Source organism: Pieris rapae, chromosome 16 (genome assembly GCF_905147795.1).
Source record: "Pieris rapae chromosome 16, ilPieRapa1.1, whole genome shotgun sequence".
In the NCBI taxonomy this organism is placed as follows: Eukaryota; Metazoa; Arthropoda; class Insecta; order Lepidoptera; family Pieridae; genus Pieris; species Pieris rapae.
In genome coordinates, this window is record NC_059524.1 from 2786146 (window position 1) to 2801208 (window position 15063).

General features: G+C 31.8%; 1 protein-coding gene across 6 annotated transcripts in view; it reads right to left on the bottom strand.

The window, feature by feature from the left end:
• Positions 1-15063, bottom strand: part of LOC110998396 (elongation of very long chain fatty acids protein 7) — a 43911-nt gene that overhangs the window by 5865 nt on the left and 22983 nt on the right. For 2 of the 6 annotated variants that reach the window (XM_022267041.2, XM_045631743.1), the window contains 5 exons: positions 12864-13082; positions 9451-9641; positions 6181-6261; positions 2072-2234; positions 1467-1603 (listed from right to left, as the gene is read on the bottom strand). In XM_022267041.2, coding sequence (XP_022122733.2) covers positions 1467-1603; positions 2072-2234; positions 6181-6261; positions 9451-9641; positions 12864-12963 — 672 coding nt within the window. In that variant the 5' untranslated portion in view covers positions 12964-13082. Of the gene's footprint in view, positions 1-1466; positions 1604-2071; positions 2235-6180; positions 6262-9450; positions 9642-12863; positions 13083-13157; positions 13323-14616; positions 14738-15063 lie in introns of those variants that run through there. The other 4 variants (XM_022267042.2, XM_022267045.2, XM_022267043.2 and 1 more) reach the window with 4 other exon arrangements.

Genomic DNA, 15063 nt, shown 5'->3' on the forward strand with positions numbered 1-15063 from the left:
GATCAGTCCATATGGTTGGTGAATGGCCACGTGATTTTTTATCTTCTGTGTTACCAACTACGATCAGTTTATCCAAATTATTATCGCCTGTATGGCCGAAACATGCTCATATATTGTATATATGCTCAATAATGTTGTGTAATGTACATACATGTAAATAACACTGAAATTGTTTTCGTATTCTTGTATCTCCATGTTGTACGTCGTTAATTTAATTTTTAACGATTTAAGTATTCAAATGAACTGAATAGCCTGCTAAATATCATTATTTAATTTCGTTATTTTTTTCCTTTGCTTTTAGTATGATTAAATTATTTAAGCATTTTTCGATTGTCGAACATTTGTGGATAAAAATTTGAGCAGAATTTAACGTCTCCATGTAATAGTATAAAAATGTATTTTTCATACGATATTCATAGCTAGTCAGTCGATACATAATATATACAGTGGAAATCTGTTATTGCAAGTAATTCGACCGTTCGTAAGTCCTAGTACTTTGCGCAAGCGCAGATCCCGTCTCTCGGAATTCGAGGTGTGGTGCCAACGACCCTTATTCGTGCGTTGGATTTTGCCAACGGATGTAATGTGCTTTCCTAATAACAACATTCTAGTTTTACCATAAATACCACTTTTTTTACGGATTTAATAATTTTTATTTTAGCGGCAAATAGGCATATCAACAGATTATCACACTCATTATTAGCACTTGCAAAATAAATAAAAAAAAAGCTTTTTAGGATCTGTTTCATGATCATTTATCAATCTAATAAGTAGGTGATGAGCTTCCTGTGCCTGTCACACGCCGTCGACTTTTTGGGTCTAATGCAAGCCGGTTTTCTCACGATGTTTTCTTCAACCATTCGAGCATTGATATACGCACATAGAAAAAAATCCATTGTTGCACAACCGGGGATCGAACCTACGCCCTCAGAGTTGAGAGTCACAGCTGAAGCCACTAGGACTAAACTGATCTGTGTATCTCTCTTTGTGTTTAAAAACGTTGTACTGCTATAACTTGTTTACGAGTGTTAGAAACGCGTTTGTGAATTTTACCGTGAGATGGCATTAGTAATACTAAAACAGTGTTTTAAAAGCATGAACTTTTAAAGTTCATGCTATGTATAAGTATAAAAGTAAGTAAGTATGTATAAGTATAAAAACTGCTTTTATAAGTTTTTATATGATTTACGGGAAAATATATATTAGTCTACAACTAGAAATAAAATAAATTTACTGTATTTTGTTGTTTTATTATTAACTTCTATTCTCTCAATCTCAAACGCTATTTTTATTAGAAGATGCCCATGACATCGACTCTATCTTAAAAAGATGCCCCTTGAATTGAGTTAGGATGAATATCTGCTATACGTCCTCTAATTTTGGATATGCTGGTTTCTTCACACACACATTCATGAATCTCTCGTTTAAGAGTGTAAAGTTTGTTAAGTAATTAAGATTCTACTTACCAACTGCATGGTAGTGAGATGTTTCTTCCACCACAAATATTTTTGGTACTGTGGGCCCATGGCTGCTAGCATATAGTATGCGTACATTATCACATGAACCAAGTTGTTGACGATGTTTGAGAATGTTCCGTGACCACCTGGAAATATTGTTGTTTTTTTAAGCCCTTATATTGAAAATCAATGACTCTGACCGAAAAAAAATAGTAGGAACTTATTTGTGCCCATAATTAATTAGGCATGTAAGCCTTAGCATTTTGATGTATACATATAAATAATATATGATCAAATCTGTCTTTCCGAATCACAATAACATTGATACAAACTCACTCGGGCAGGAAATATAACTATGATTTTGAGTTAGATATAGCAAAACCATCTCGTGTAACTTACTGAAATCGGTTTCGTAAATGAAATATTTAAAAATTACCATTAATGGTATAAATAAATATCCAGTGACGCTAATGTTCTAGATTCTGTATATTTCGTAATAAAATGTTTTAAGTGAATCAGTCATCTGAAATACGCCGTCAGCTTGCTCACAATGTTGTCCTTCACGGAGCAAGTCTTAAAGAAGATAACTGTGTAAATAAAGTCGTGTTACTTACCAGCAATGAATTTTACGAGCATCCAAGCTTCGAATGGCGTAAGGGAGTGGTGGTAGAGATGTAGCCAAGTGATTTGACTCTTCTTCTTTCTCAAGACAAAGAAGACGGTGTCCGCGAACTCTGAGATCTTGGAGAAGTAGTAAACCCAGCAGAGATGAAGCATCTGCAGCAATTATTAACAATATTATCGGCCTGGATAATAAAAAATCTGTCTAATCTTTTTAACAAAAGTACTTGTCTCTTTTCATCACAGCATAAACGAGATTTTATGGAAAGAGACGAAGGAGGACAAGTTCAACACGAAACAAAAGTAGTCGAGATGTTATTTAACGTTAAATTCTATTTGTAGTTGTTTTTCGTGAATGATGCTGAAAATTATAACAAGCGATACCTACTGTGTCTAAGTACCGACCACGCCCTTTTTGTATGCAATTTAGATGTTCTCTCAATAAGGGTTTATTTAGTTTTGGCTAGTTATAATAATACTTAACACGGCGAAAACATTATTTTCGAGTCTTGGACCTCCTGGTTACTGGCGTTTGATATAGTTATTATTGTCTAAGATTTAGATGCGTGCTTGTACAACGCAATGAAACAAAAAATGCAATTAAGTGTAATAAATTATATCGTAAACCGCCAAGGTTCCCATTTTCACTCTCAGTATTGCGATGACGAAACATTACTCTTAACCGAGTGACTTTCACTATTACGCTACAAGTTCATTGTGAGACGCAAAGGTTGGGGTCGGTGAAATTTACTTGCAATCTTTTTCAATTGACGGCAACGTATATCACACGGATTTACAAATTTTCAAGGTAGAGGCCGCTACAATTGTTCTAGATTATTTTAACAATACATAAATTTCGTTGCAATTGTAGAGAAATTTTTGGGATTGATTTTAGCGCACTACTATACACAAACCATCCAGTTTGTAGCCTCTAACCGGTAGTAAGACTAGTTGATGGGGGCAGAGGGAAGATCTTCAAGGAAATACATTTTCTGCAATTACGCTCTTTTCTCTTATACAAGTGTGAGATAAGGGTGCAGAGGTGAATTACTGATTGGGGGCGACTGTTTTACTATAGAATATGGAAGTTTGCTACACCCAATATACAATGGCAAGTGACAGGGAAAAGTCATCGACAGCAGCAGAGATTGCAGACTTCTGTATAACATCGGAAAACGTGCAAATCTGTTTGATTTCTATAGAAAAAAAATGTAATCCCCAAATTTGCCACCCCAAAAATCTGCCGTCCTAGCGGTACCGGCCTGTTGATAAATTCGCCACACATCAAATTACTTAATTTGACTCGGTATTAAGATGTTTTAAGTTCATGGATTTGTGTGCAAAGTGTAATAAATCAATACATTATTCTTATTCTATATTCTAATAATATATTATTATTATCAATATATTACTTTTGTAAGTGTCCTAAACAAAACGTGGTTTGACGGAATGAAAAATCATCTTCATCGTCAGGAGTATTATACAGTGTTATAAGTGGAGTTGTGTTTCTCTTTTAGTAAAAAAAATACTATTATATAAATAAGGTGATTATATGACTTTCGTATTCTGCTTTTCAATTTTCTAATTCTTTACTTCAACAAACACACTATTTTAGATATAATCATCTATAGATTCGCAGATCTAAGTTTCAGTCAATTCCGTCAGAATTTAATAATACAAACAAAAATCTATACTTCCTACAATTTTGTTTTACATTTAAATGTAAAGTCAATGAAATATTTAATTATATACATTTCTGCTGACTAACTTAACTTTCTTATAGATATCAGCGAATCGTATGCATTATTTTTTAATTCGTAAAAATTTGCAACTAATTCGTAATTAATTCGTTTAATTGCCTTGTAAATGCAAAACCATACAATTTAACAGAAATTTATAATTGTTACTACGTGTTAAACAGAATAAAGTGCGCAAAATTATGCGGATTTTTTTTTACATGATTTAAATATTAATGTAAAATACTGAATAAAAAAAACGAGTGTGCTTATGACCACACGACTGAAGTGAAACTTTTTTATTTCTTTCTAATAATAATAATTTGTTATTATTTACCCGAAAATCACTAAACACGAACTCTAAAATGAATGTACAGTTTTATTCATTTTAAACGTAGAATATTGAATGTATTGAACAAAATATTAATTCATTAAATTGTTCTAAACGAAATAGAATTACGAAAAATAACCAAAGAGTCACCGTTCGCGTAACACTAGTAAACTCGCAAACGTACTACTGACTGAAATATATAATATATATTTCATTTACTAGCTATAAGAGAAAAAGGAAGAAAGAAAGAAAATGTACGCGCGCACTGCTGTCTTGATTTTTTATTCACAGATATATGAAATTTCACCTTTCCATAGTACACCTTTAAGTGAGTAATATTTGAGCTTTACAATAATTAAGCAATCTTAAAGGCTAAGTGATTTCTCTTTAAATAAGACAGTAACAAAATAAACAGATCGTTGGAAAGCGTGTATTTATTAATGAACTTGACCGACGGCAGATTTTGCTATAGACATAAAATGTTTTAGACATATTTTTTATGTTCTTTATAAACAATGCATTATAATCTGTAGGATTTTAAGTAAAAAATACCTGGGAGTTAGTATTCCCAGCTCTTTTAAAACAAATCACTAATGAAAAATTGCTTATTTCATAACAATTTATATTCAACTGATTATCTCATCTTCTTCCACTGTTTTTAAACAAACGCATTACGTGAAGCGTAACACAGTAGTAGCGTAGGTGCATATGACCGCATGAAAGAGTGTATCGGTGCATGTGAGTGTGCGAGTGAGTGTGTCGGTACATGTGAGTGAATGAGTAAGTGTGTGCATTAATTGCACGTTTATTCGCCTTTCTGACTGTATATGAACGAATATGAGTGAATGAGTGCGTATAATTTTTAACAATTATCATTTACTAAATTTATTGTACGTGTTAAAGTTCTATATGCTAAATATGACTTTAGATTTAGTTACGATGGCCTGGTAGACATCGCTGGTTCATATCATGATTAGTTCGTTTGTACTGTCTAATCTAATCTAAGATGATCACGAACAAGTATACATATATATAAGTATATAATATATAAGTATATATATTACACCTATACTTGTTCGTGATCATCTTAGATTCAACTGATCTACTGATCAGCAACCTAGTCTTTACAATACGCAATTCAAGAGAAAATCATTGTATACATATAGGTATATTTATACTAGGGCCTTGAGACAAAATCACTTCACAATCACGTGACGTACTAACGCCAAACAATTTTGTAGGGAATGGTCACGTGGCAAAGTGCGAGTCATTTGATAAAGACTAAGTGTGATTAAAGCTCCTGCCATAAGATAAAAGTATCAAATCCATATGAAATATATTTAATAATTATTACTTTAACATGTCTAAAAATCGTAAATCTATGAAATAATCGCGGTCAGCGTGAACCGGTTCATCTCACTTTCTACTTGACACGGTATAACTTCATTCACGTTCTTGTTAACGTCACTTGAGTCACCTGTGAGGCGGATTCCTATACTGACTTGAGAACTGTCAGCAAATTTGAATTTAGAAGTAATTCATTTTCTTATTATTCTTTATCAAATTGTGTGATAAAGGATAAAAAATTAGCTAGTTTTAATGCGTTCCCTTAGTGATCCTGATTGTGTTGGGAAGGTTTCTTTCAACTTCTTATGGCACGAAACATATTTGGTGTATTAAGTACGAAAGTAGACTTTAATTAGTAATTTTGATAACCTTGTTTGATCGGCACAGTATTAATTTATTATTCACCTTTCTTAGTTGATCAAGCTTCAGTTAGACTAAATATATGTTTGACAAATGAAGTATGCATGATTTGATTGATACACAGGGAATTTGTTTCATTTGTAATAAGGCAAATTAAATATTCAGTCAGAAGTACTAGTGTAGATTATGTTAAAGGATTAAAGAATTTCAATTCTTGTGAGAAATTCTAAGCATTGTAAGGATTGTGATTTCTAAATAAGGATATAATACTAACAATTGAAAATAAAATTAACATAATTAATGTTTTTTTAGATATATGAATACTTACTCTTTTGGCTGTTTCGCTATTACTGTAGTCAACAGGCTGACACGTTAAGCTGTAGTCCGCCCACCATCCAGACATCAAATGCTGAAAGAGAATATAAATTAAGTATAGAAATAAGAATAAATCAATATATACAATATAAATTAAACATTAATTAAATTAAATTTCAAATAACTAAATCTATTGATAAAATATAAAAATCAAAAAACAAGTTGAAACACGTAAAATTTTTAAAACGTAAAGTGACGAGCATTAAATATACAAAAATCAAATTATAAAACACACTTTCGAAAAGTCATAGACCGCAACCGAAATTCATAACTTGTATGAACACTAATTTATTATTATTTATTAATATACGTCTCACGGCTTCACAGATAAGACTTAGTTGAGATTTAGAGACCAACAAATTTAGCGCTAATTTCGTATTTTGACATTTGTAAGGGACTGTTTGCGCTGAGTCTCATTTCTATTTATTATTAATCGCGTCTATAGGCTCCAGAGAGTCCGATACAATAGGTGCTTCGAGTCAGAGAAGGCTAATATATTTAATAAATGTGCCATATGCCCCATTTACACTTAAAATAACGATTGAATTTCGGCGATTTTTACATTAATTGCACGTTTATTCGTTGTATATTACTGTATTATTTGTACTTTTTGTAGCTGTATATAAATGAATTATTACTGCTCCTTAATGAAAAAATATACTGTTAACATACATAATAATACATACTCGATTTATCCCAAAAGAAATTAAACCTACCTGAATAATCTTTTTCATAATTATTAGACTTTTAGTTTATATTGTGGTCAAATTACTCTTTTTCCCTCTTTCTTTTTTTTATCCACCTAGTCTGGTTAACCGCAGATTGTGCGTTATATAAAAAATTTGACTCCCGGGGAAGCAATAAATATTCGTAAGCAGAGGAGGGTGAGGTGGTAATACTGACCAAGACTGCCATAGAATCAGGTGTCTAGCCTTCAGGGTTTGGCGCAAAAATTAGTCAAAGGATCACAATATATATATACCCATATATACCTTACTAAGGAATACAATAATGGAAATAAAATTAATGTCAAAAAGCCTTTGATAAAGACATTGGGTGGAGTCTTATTGGTTACTTAGTCAGCCTTACACTTGAACACTATGGTGTCACCTTCGTAAATCCTAATACCTATCAAAAAACCCACCATGGCCACTGCGGTCTTGAGAATTTGTCATGGCCAAATTTAGGACGGACAATTATGTCACGGATGCATGCGTATAATAATTATATAATGACGCTCTTGACTGTATGATCTCTGACGAAATCGAACGTCACTTCAATTATTTTCCAGCGACGTTTTGACGTATTTGTCACAAATTAGTCTCTCATTGTTTGAACTATACGTACAGTACTAGGATCTTAGATAAAGCGATCGCCCGTGATTGGTGTAGAACGGAAAGTCGTATCGTGTCGCGTGTCTGTGATTGGGCTAGAGACGCTTTTTATTATTTTGTTTATTGGCGATTCTACTGAATGTATGTTTACGTATCAGTTTTGCTTATTATTGATACTTTACAGATACTCCAACCTAAAGGGAGGACATCGACCAGTCTAACCACTAATTGGCCAGCTCTTCCAAAATATACTCTGTTGCTATGAATTCACAAGGCCTTGACTTGATTGATCAGCTAATTTGGCAAGGGTAGCGGGGACATAGTGGGACTCGGCTGGATTGGTGGCAATGGGCAAGAGGTACCTATATATCCTTAGGGGTCGGAAAAACTTTAGCGCGTTTCAGGGTACCACGTCATCGCAGTAATGTGTAAGCGTAGGTTGTAGGTGTCACAATTTTGATGTTTAGAGGCATAGAACATGAGTGAATTAATTGTTGGGTCTGTTTTTTGTGTGAAACCACTATGCGGAACCAACTGCCCACTGAAATATTAACAAACCAATTCCACTTAGGGTTAGTGTTGCCCAAATGCAAGACCAAGACGAGACTAAGACCAGTCTTGGTATTGGTCTTGCGTCAATGCACCTGGTCTTGATCTTGGTATTGGTATTGCGCTCTCAGTCTTGGTCTTGGTCTTGATCTTGCAGCAAGAGTCTCGCAAGTCTCGCAAGACTTGCAAATACCTATTAGCCTATTGCTATTTATTCGTCACTCATGTCAAATTGTAAACATTCACTCCGAAAGCAATAAGAATTTAGAGTACCTAGCTAGGTAAATGGGCGAGAATAATAAATAAGATAGACTCGAAGCGAAACTCAATTAGAAATGACTGAAATTGAAATAAAAACTCATATTTATAAGCACACAAGCCGAAGACCGACAAAGAAAAATGCGGCATTCTTTGATAGATAGAATAAATCTTTGAAAGATTAAAAAACAGAAGTATCAGAATCAAAATCAAATAGGTTTTGTGCCTACGCAAAAATAAAGTGTAGATAATTATGCAACTAATATTGTTTATTATGTTCCTTTTTTATTGGAACTATACGTTGCCTGCTGTTTTTATGGAGGTTACTAGCTACTAGAGTAGATACGATAGAAGTTGATAAACCGACACTGCACATCTCGATTTTTGGAAATGTGTGATTTTAAAACCAAATGCGTAAAGCAATATGACGTCGCTCATATTTGGAGTTTTTCCACGTTTCAAATTTGTTTAAATCACCCACTATCGAGACAGCATGTCAAATGCTGTGATACACTTGTTGCAAACCGCGGCGTCTTTGTCGGTAAATTATCAAATATGTAGGTATATAATACACCGACCGACCAACAGTTTATTCGCAGAACGTCATATTTTCCCAATCAACCTTGAACCTTATTTCTCTAGTAATAAAGTTGAAAATTTGATAACGCCCAAATCTCAGTTTGTCCTAACTGCAAGACGCAAGAGTATTGCAGGCTTAAGTATTGTCTTGCTCAAGTCTTGCAGGCTTCAGTCTTGGTATTGGTCTTGCTACGATAAGGCGGTCTTGGTATTGGTATTGGTCTTGCAAAAATGCAAGAACAAGACCAAGACTGCAAGACCAAGACCGATTTTGGGCAACACTACTTAGGGTCCTTCAAGAAAAGAGCTTAACAATTCTAGAAAGGCCTGCAACGCACTTGCGAGCCTTCTGGCAATGTTCGTGTTCACGAGCTACAGTATCACATAAGTTGAATCCATTTGTCTTCTAATACATAAAAAAAAATTATGAAATATTTTCCCCTGGCTTTCAAAATCAAGTACAGATATACAAATCCATCTTATATTAATTAAGTCCAGCTTACCTCATAAAACATATAACTGGATAGGAGTACTTGAGCAGCGTTGTAGGTAACTAGGATGCCTTTTATTTTGAATGGCTTCCGGTTGGCCATCCACATTGGCCCAAACACAAGCACAAAGGCGAGATACATTAGTACCATCACAAGGGTTGGTATGGGCGTGTCGAATAGGAACCATCCTTGAACACGAGGATCTGTAAAAATATGATTAAAGAATTTCTTAATAGTGGTTAGGAGTCGCAGGTTGCTTTATACAAAAATCTTGGCTTATGCCAAGCATCTGATGCTAAAATTAGATTGGGGCGTTCCAAGTTCGTTCAAAGAAGGTTACTCCTAGGGCTGTTCTCTTGCTGTTCTCTTGTTTGTTAGATACACACATATGTGTATGCGACGTGTTTAGAAATCACTGTATTAAAAAATAATACCGAATTGATAATCGTTTTATTATATTAATTTAAAAAAATATTTTGCTTGAGAGTTAAATTGTTATGGAATTGCATTGTCTTAAGACCATTTTAAAATCGGGTAACTATAAATAAATAAATATATATTTACGCATAAAGCACGTTTTATAGACAAATTGTATATTTTCTCCACAATTTGGTATTTTTATTTATAATAATTGATTTTTTAGTCCATACAAATGAGTTATTTTAAAACTATTCATTTGTTACGATTATAATTGGTCAAAATTATTTAAACGTAATTCGAGCTAATGTTAAACCAAGGGACAAATAACATTTGTTAAAACATTATTAATGTGTTTATCTATAATAGCTAATAAATCTAATCAGAGATTACTAAGACTAGGTTAAAACAATTACCGTTAATAATAATGAGTACAAAAAAATATATCTCACATAATATGTGATAAAACGTCATAGTAAGCCGCTTGTACCTATAAAATCATGTTGAACGGGTTTAACTTTAACAATTTTGTAATCTCGTAAACGAATATGGATATTGAAATCATAAAACCGGAAGATACATCTGCTGTTAAAAAAAGAAAGTTTTAACAGCAAGAATATCATTTCTTAATTTTTTACGAGCATAAAACACTTGTTAAGACAAATTACAACTTACGTACGCCGCGTAATTTCTTTCGCGTAATTTTAAATTAAAAAGTTTGTGTTAACAAAATTTCTTTATTACTTTTTTTACAAAATATTTTTATCGTCGTGATGCGTTTATATGTTTCCTGATGTTTCATATAAAACTGGTCAAATGGATATTTGATAATGATACCGCGAAATGAAAGCTCACAAATTTTGATCTCGTTTAATTATAGTATAAACATTTATTTCAGAAAAGCTATTGGAAAAACATTAGTAGCTGTTGTATTTACGATTCATTAATCAAGTTTATAATTAAAATAACATAATATTTTTAATGCGTTACAAATCACTTCCGGATAATCAAGACTTATTCATCCTATCAGTGGTGAGATTCAGACAAACGCCGAACAAAAGTCAGTAAGCCTTATTATTTGTGCTTATCATCACTTGAAATCTTCACTTTAAAACTATGGTATTTTTGTAAAGTAATAAAATTTCTAACATAATACTTGAGTTAATAGACAATTTTTTTTCTTAACGTTACAATGAATATATTAAGTTAGCACGTCAAAGCTTTGAAGTAGGCAAACTTTCGTTTGCGTTTAGTGAAAGTGCTCATCAGACTGGTCTTAGAATGGAGGCAAGTGCTGGTTCCTATCATTCAAGGTTCCGGTCATGTGATTATAATAATTTAATGATAGATAAAATTGCTAATACTCCAGATAAGTGAACATTTATGTTAGTATATAAAAGATAATATTTAAATGTATTATTCTGATAATCTTTTATTCATTTAAATGTATTATCAGCTAGTTCTAATAAAATAGCCATACACCACAATGACAGGTTAAAAAGGTTTTTTTAACCTGTTAAATAGCTGTTATGTACAATATTATGAATACCTTTTTAGAGTATTTATTTTTCAGTTTCCTGACTCGGAGGATGTTCCATAATCCACATCCTGACTTCAAGGTTTTAAACACAATTCTTAGTATTAAATTAGCCTTTTGAAGCACGCAGTATTGTTTTGCGACCTTAGTTGTTACCACAAACGACACGTCAAAACTGTTTCCAAAGATTAATTTAGAATCGTAGTTTGCGTATCATGACAGATCATATTTACTTTAAAAATGGTAAAATATGTTTGTATAAATGTATATAATATTCTGTTGATGTTGTTCATATGTGTGCTTGGTTAGCTATATGAATAAAGTATTTTGAGTTTGAGTTACGGTAATGTGTATTTTTTTGTAAATTTAAATCATTCATATACTCATCTCACAAGAGTCGCAAGACCGTGTATTTTGGTTCGTATTTTTATGCCACAGTTAAGGAAGGGATGTTATGTATTTGGTAAAACATCAATCTGTTTATTTTAAGGCTGTATATTTGGGAAGCAGTACCCATAGTCGAGGAGTTCTACGAGTAATATTCACAATCAATACGTGATAAATTGGAGATTAAAACGCTAAGCTACGCTACGTAATAATGTCTACGAAATGTAAAAAAAATATCCCATTTTTTGATCTATTCCTTTATGTATGGTGATTCATAAAATAAATAGATCATAGAATAGAGTAATTGATACCAAATTTATTCTAAAATTTATAAAATCTGGCATAGGATTTTATACTCTGCTTATTTGTTTATAAATTATTGTATAAAAGTTAATTATGCCCAATTTACTTTTGCAATTTAATAACTATCTTTCATGTACTATCGATAAATCTATATGATGGGTTATTTCCAAAAATTGTATTAAGTGTTTCCTATCTTTTTGAGATGAATTACTGAATTTGTCAGGACCTATGAATTAATGTTTTGATATGCTTAAATGCACCGCGAAATATAAAAAATAATAATTTTATAATAACTTTAACTGGTGGACAGAAAAACTAAATCTACTTAACAATATTAAATAATATAAATATTTTGATGCAAATATTTTGTTTATTTATTTAATATTGTATAGATACGTTCATATATACATATACAACTTATATTATATTTTGCACAACCAGTATTTTAATTTCTGGGCCGTAACCTAGGCCTTGCATGTTGTCAAGGCTGTATGGTACAAATGAAACTATGATTATTAATTATTATTGTTATCATAGTAAAAAAATTGATTTATCGTGTGATTATTATATCATAGGTATTTTCGTATTAAAATCTTTTCGGGGATAATTTTTACAGTTTGAGATATCGCAAATAACGTCGTTACAGAAACGTTTTCGCGTTTAAAATATAGTTTTGCGGTCTTTAGTGGCAATAAAAATATGTTTATAACGGTAATTTTTTTTTAATTCTGTAAATTCCTTTCAATTTATATTGTACAAAATTAATATAAACAAAAATTACCTGAAACTCTCTCTGCCAGAAGCCAGTATTTATTAATAATTGTAGTCCAATTATTATCAGAATAGATGTCATCAATGGCGATTTTTACAAAACCAGTCATTTTGAAAAATGTCTATTCACTCCAGAACTGTCTAATTCACTGACACTCACAACACAACACTTTCGAATTAATTCACAGACTTAGCAATCTCGTGAACAGTTTGCTTTGCAAATTGTTACCTGTAACAAAGAAATATTAATTAAAAAGATATTCAAAAAATATAAGTATACAAAAAATAAAACAAATAAACGTACGTAACTAAAATAATGGATTTACGAGTTGACGTTCGATAATTAAAAAATCGAATTTTAAAATTCGAATGCTACCGAAGCATGGTTGTCGAATTTTAAAAGTACATCTCAAGAAAAGCGAAAGCCTGTGGAAAGTGCTCACGCGCCGCGCCACAACTTACAATTGAATCGCGCGCCATGACACGACCAATCGTTGTATCACACCCCCCCAGTAATACAAGGACGTAAGTGCCTATTGCGCCATTGCAAATTGCATTTTATCACCTTTGGGAAAATATACATTTCCGCAACAAATCCGGTGTTGTATTAAAAGATAAGCCTTATTAATTAACGTAATAATCTTCATTGATTATCGTCGATTTAATTAACTCTTATTAAGAGATTGTACCGTTTAGATTTTGAATGGACCAATTATGATGAAATATTTATGCTTACTTGTAAAAGAGGTATGTACAATTTCGATCACAGCCTTCACGGCTCTCTGATCTTCACCTAATGTGATGAAACTGTTAAATTTTAGAAAAAAGACCACAGCTTACAAACGAAAAATTGCATAGACATTGTGCAAAATTGTGTGAGACATTCTTGGTTGAGTTTGTTTCGACCCAATTTTATTTAATTATGAATTATCCGATTTCATGACTAATTAAGGATTTTACAGTAATTTATATAATTACAATATAGGTACCCCAATATTATAATATAAAAATATATTGATACTTTTTTGTTTCGGCGTTGTCATTATTATTTATATTAAATAAAATGAAACCATTAAATAATAAAAATAAATATAATCAATAATTTATAGTCAAAAACAGTATTTATTAAGTTAAGTCTTTGTGTTAATTGAATTTTATATGTATTATATAACGTTATTCGCCTATTAATTGGTAAGTTATGGTATCTAACACTTTTATCTAATTACATAGTTATTATATCGATCATAAAAATATTTTTAACTGAGCTCTTAGTATTATTATTAACGACAACACTGTGATATCTCCACTAATAACAGATATAATTATTTACATTTAATCATAGTAATATGCAAAATCATTATTGTCTTATGATTAATGTATATTTAAATGACAACTTGGCTTACAAAAAGTATTCTTATTATATATTTTAATTATATATATGCTCCAAGGGCAAAAATAATGCTCATCGTGATAAATTAATATTACAATAAAACTTCCCTGTGTATTTTTCGTATGCTCAAGTTTTATTTGATAGTTAGATCCGATTTTCGAATTTCTTTAGTTAATTTGATAATTAAAATATATTAAATCGTTGCATAAATCCCTAGGCGTTGTTTTTTTTTTAATTCAAGAATAAGACGAGTGAATCGTTTATATTACTTTGATTTCCGTGAATTGTGAAAGTACTTTAGAAATAATTAAAGTAATTTCGTCATGGTGATGCCAGTTACTCAGTAAGTTAGTATACAATAAGGTCCAGATACCTGATGTACCTACCTCTCCCAACTGTCAAAAACTAACGTCACAACACTTAATTTAATGTACTATGTAAACTTTTATTCCACACGATTAATTAAAGAGCGACTGTCACCAGAGCAAGCCAGCTACGTAGAGATATATATTTATAATGTGCGAATATACTTATTACAGAACTTAATAAGCATGCAATGAAGCTGCTGTGTCAATGTCAAATATATTTGTCCAGGCGTTATTTTTTGTTTTAAATTATAAAAAAATATGTTTTCACTATATTTCTGTCTGTTTATTTTAATAATAACGTACACATTGTTGACCTGTCTGCAAATGTTTTATTGAGCCAAATATCATTTTTATTTACCTTGCAATCAAACCCAGGTAAGGTTTAAGTTTAAGTCTGCCTTCTTAACGTGACACGTTAACCAGAGAGCCATCATCTTTTGGACCATTAAAGA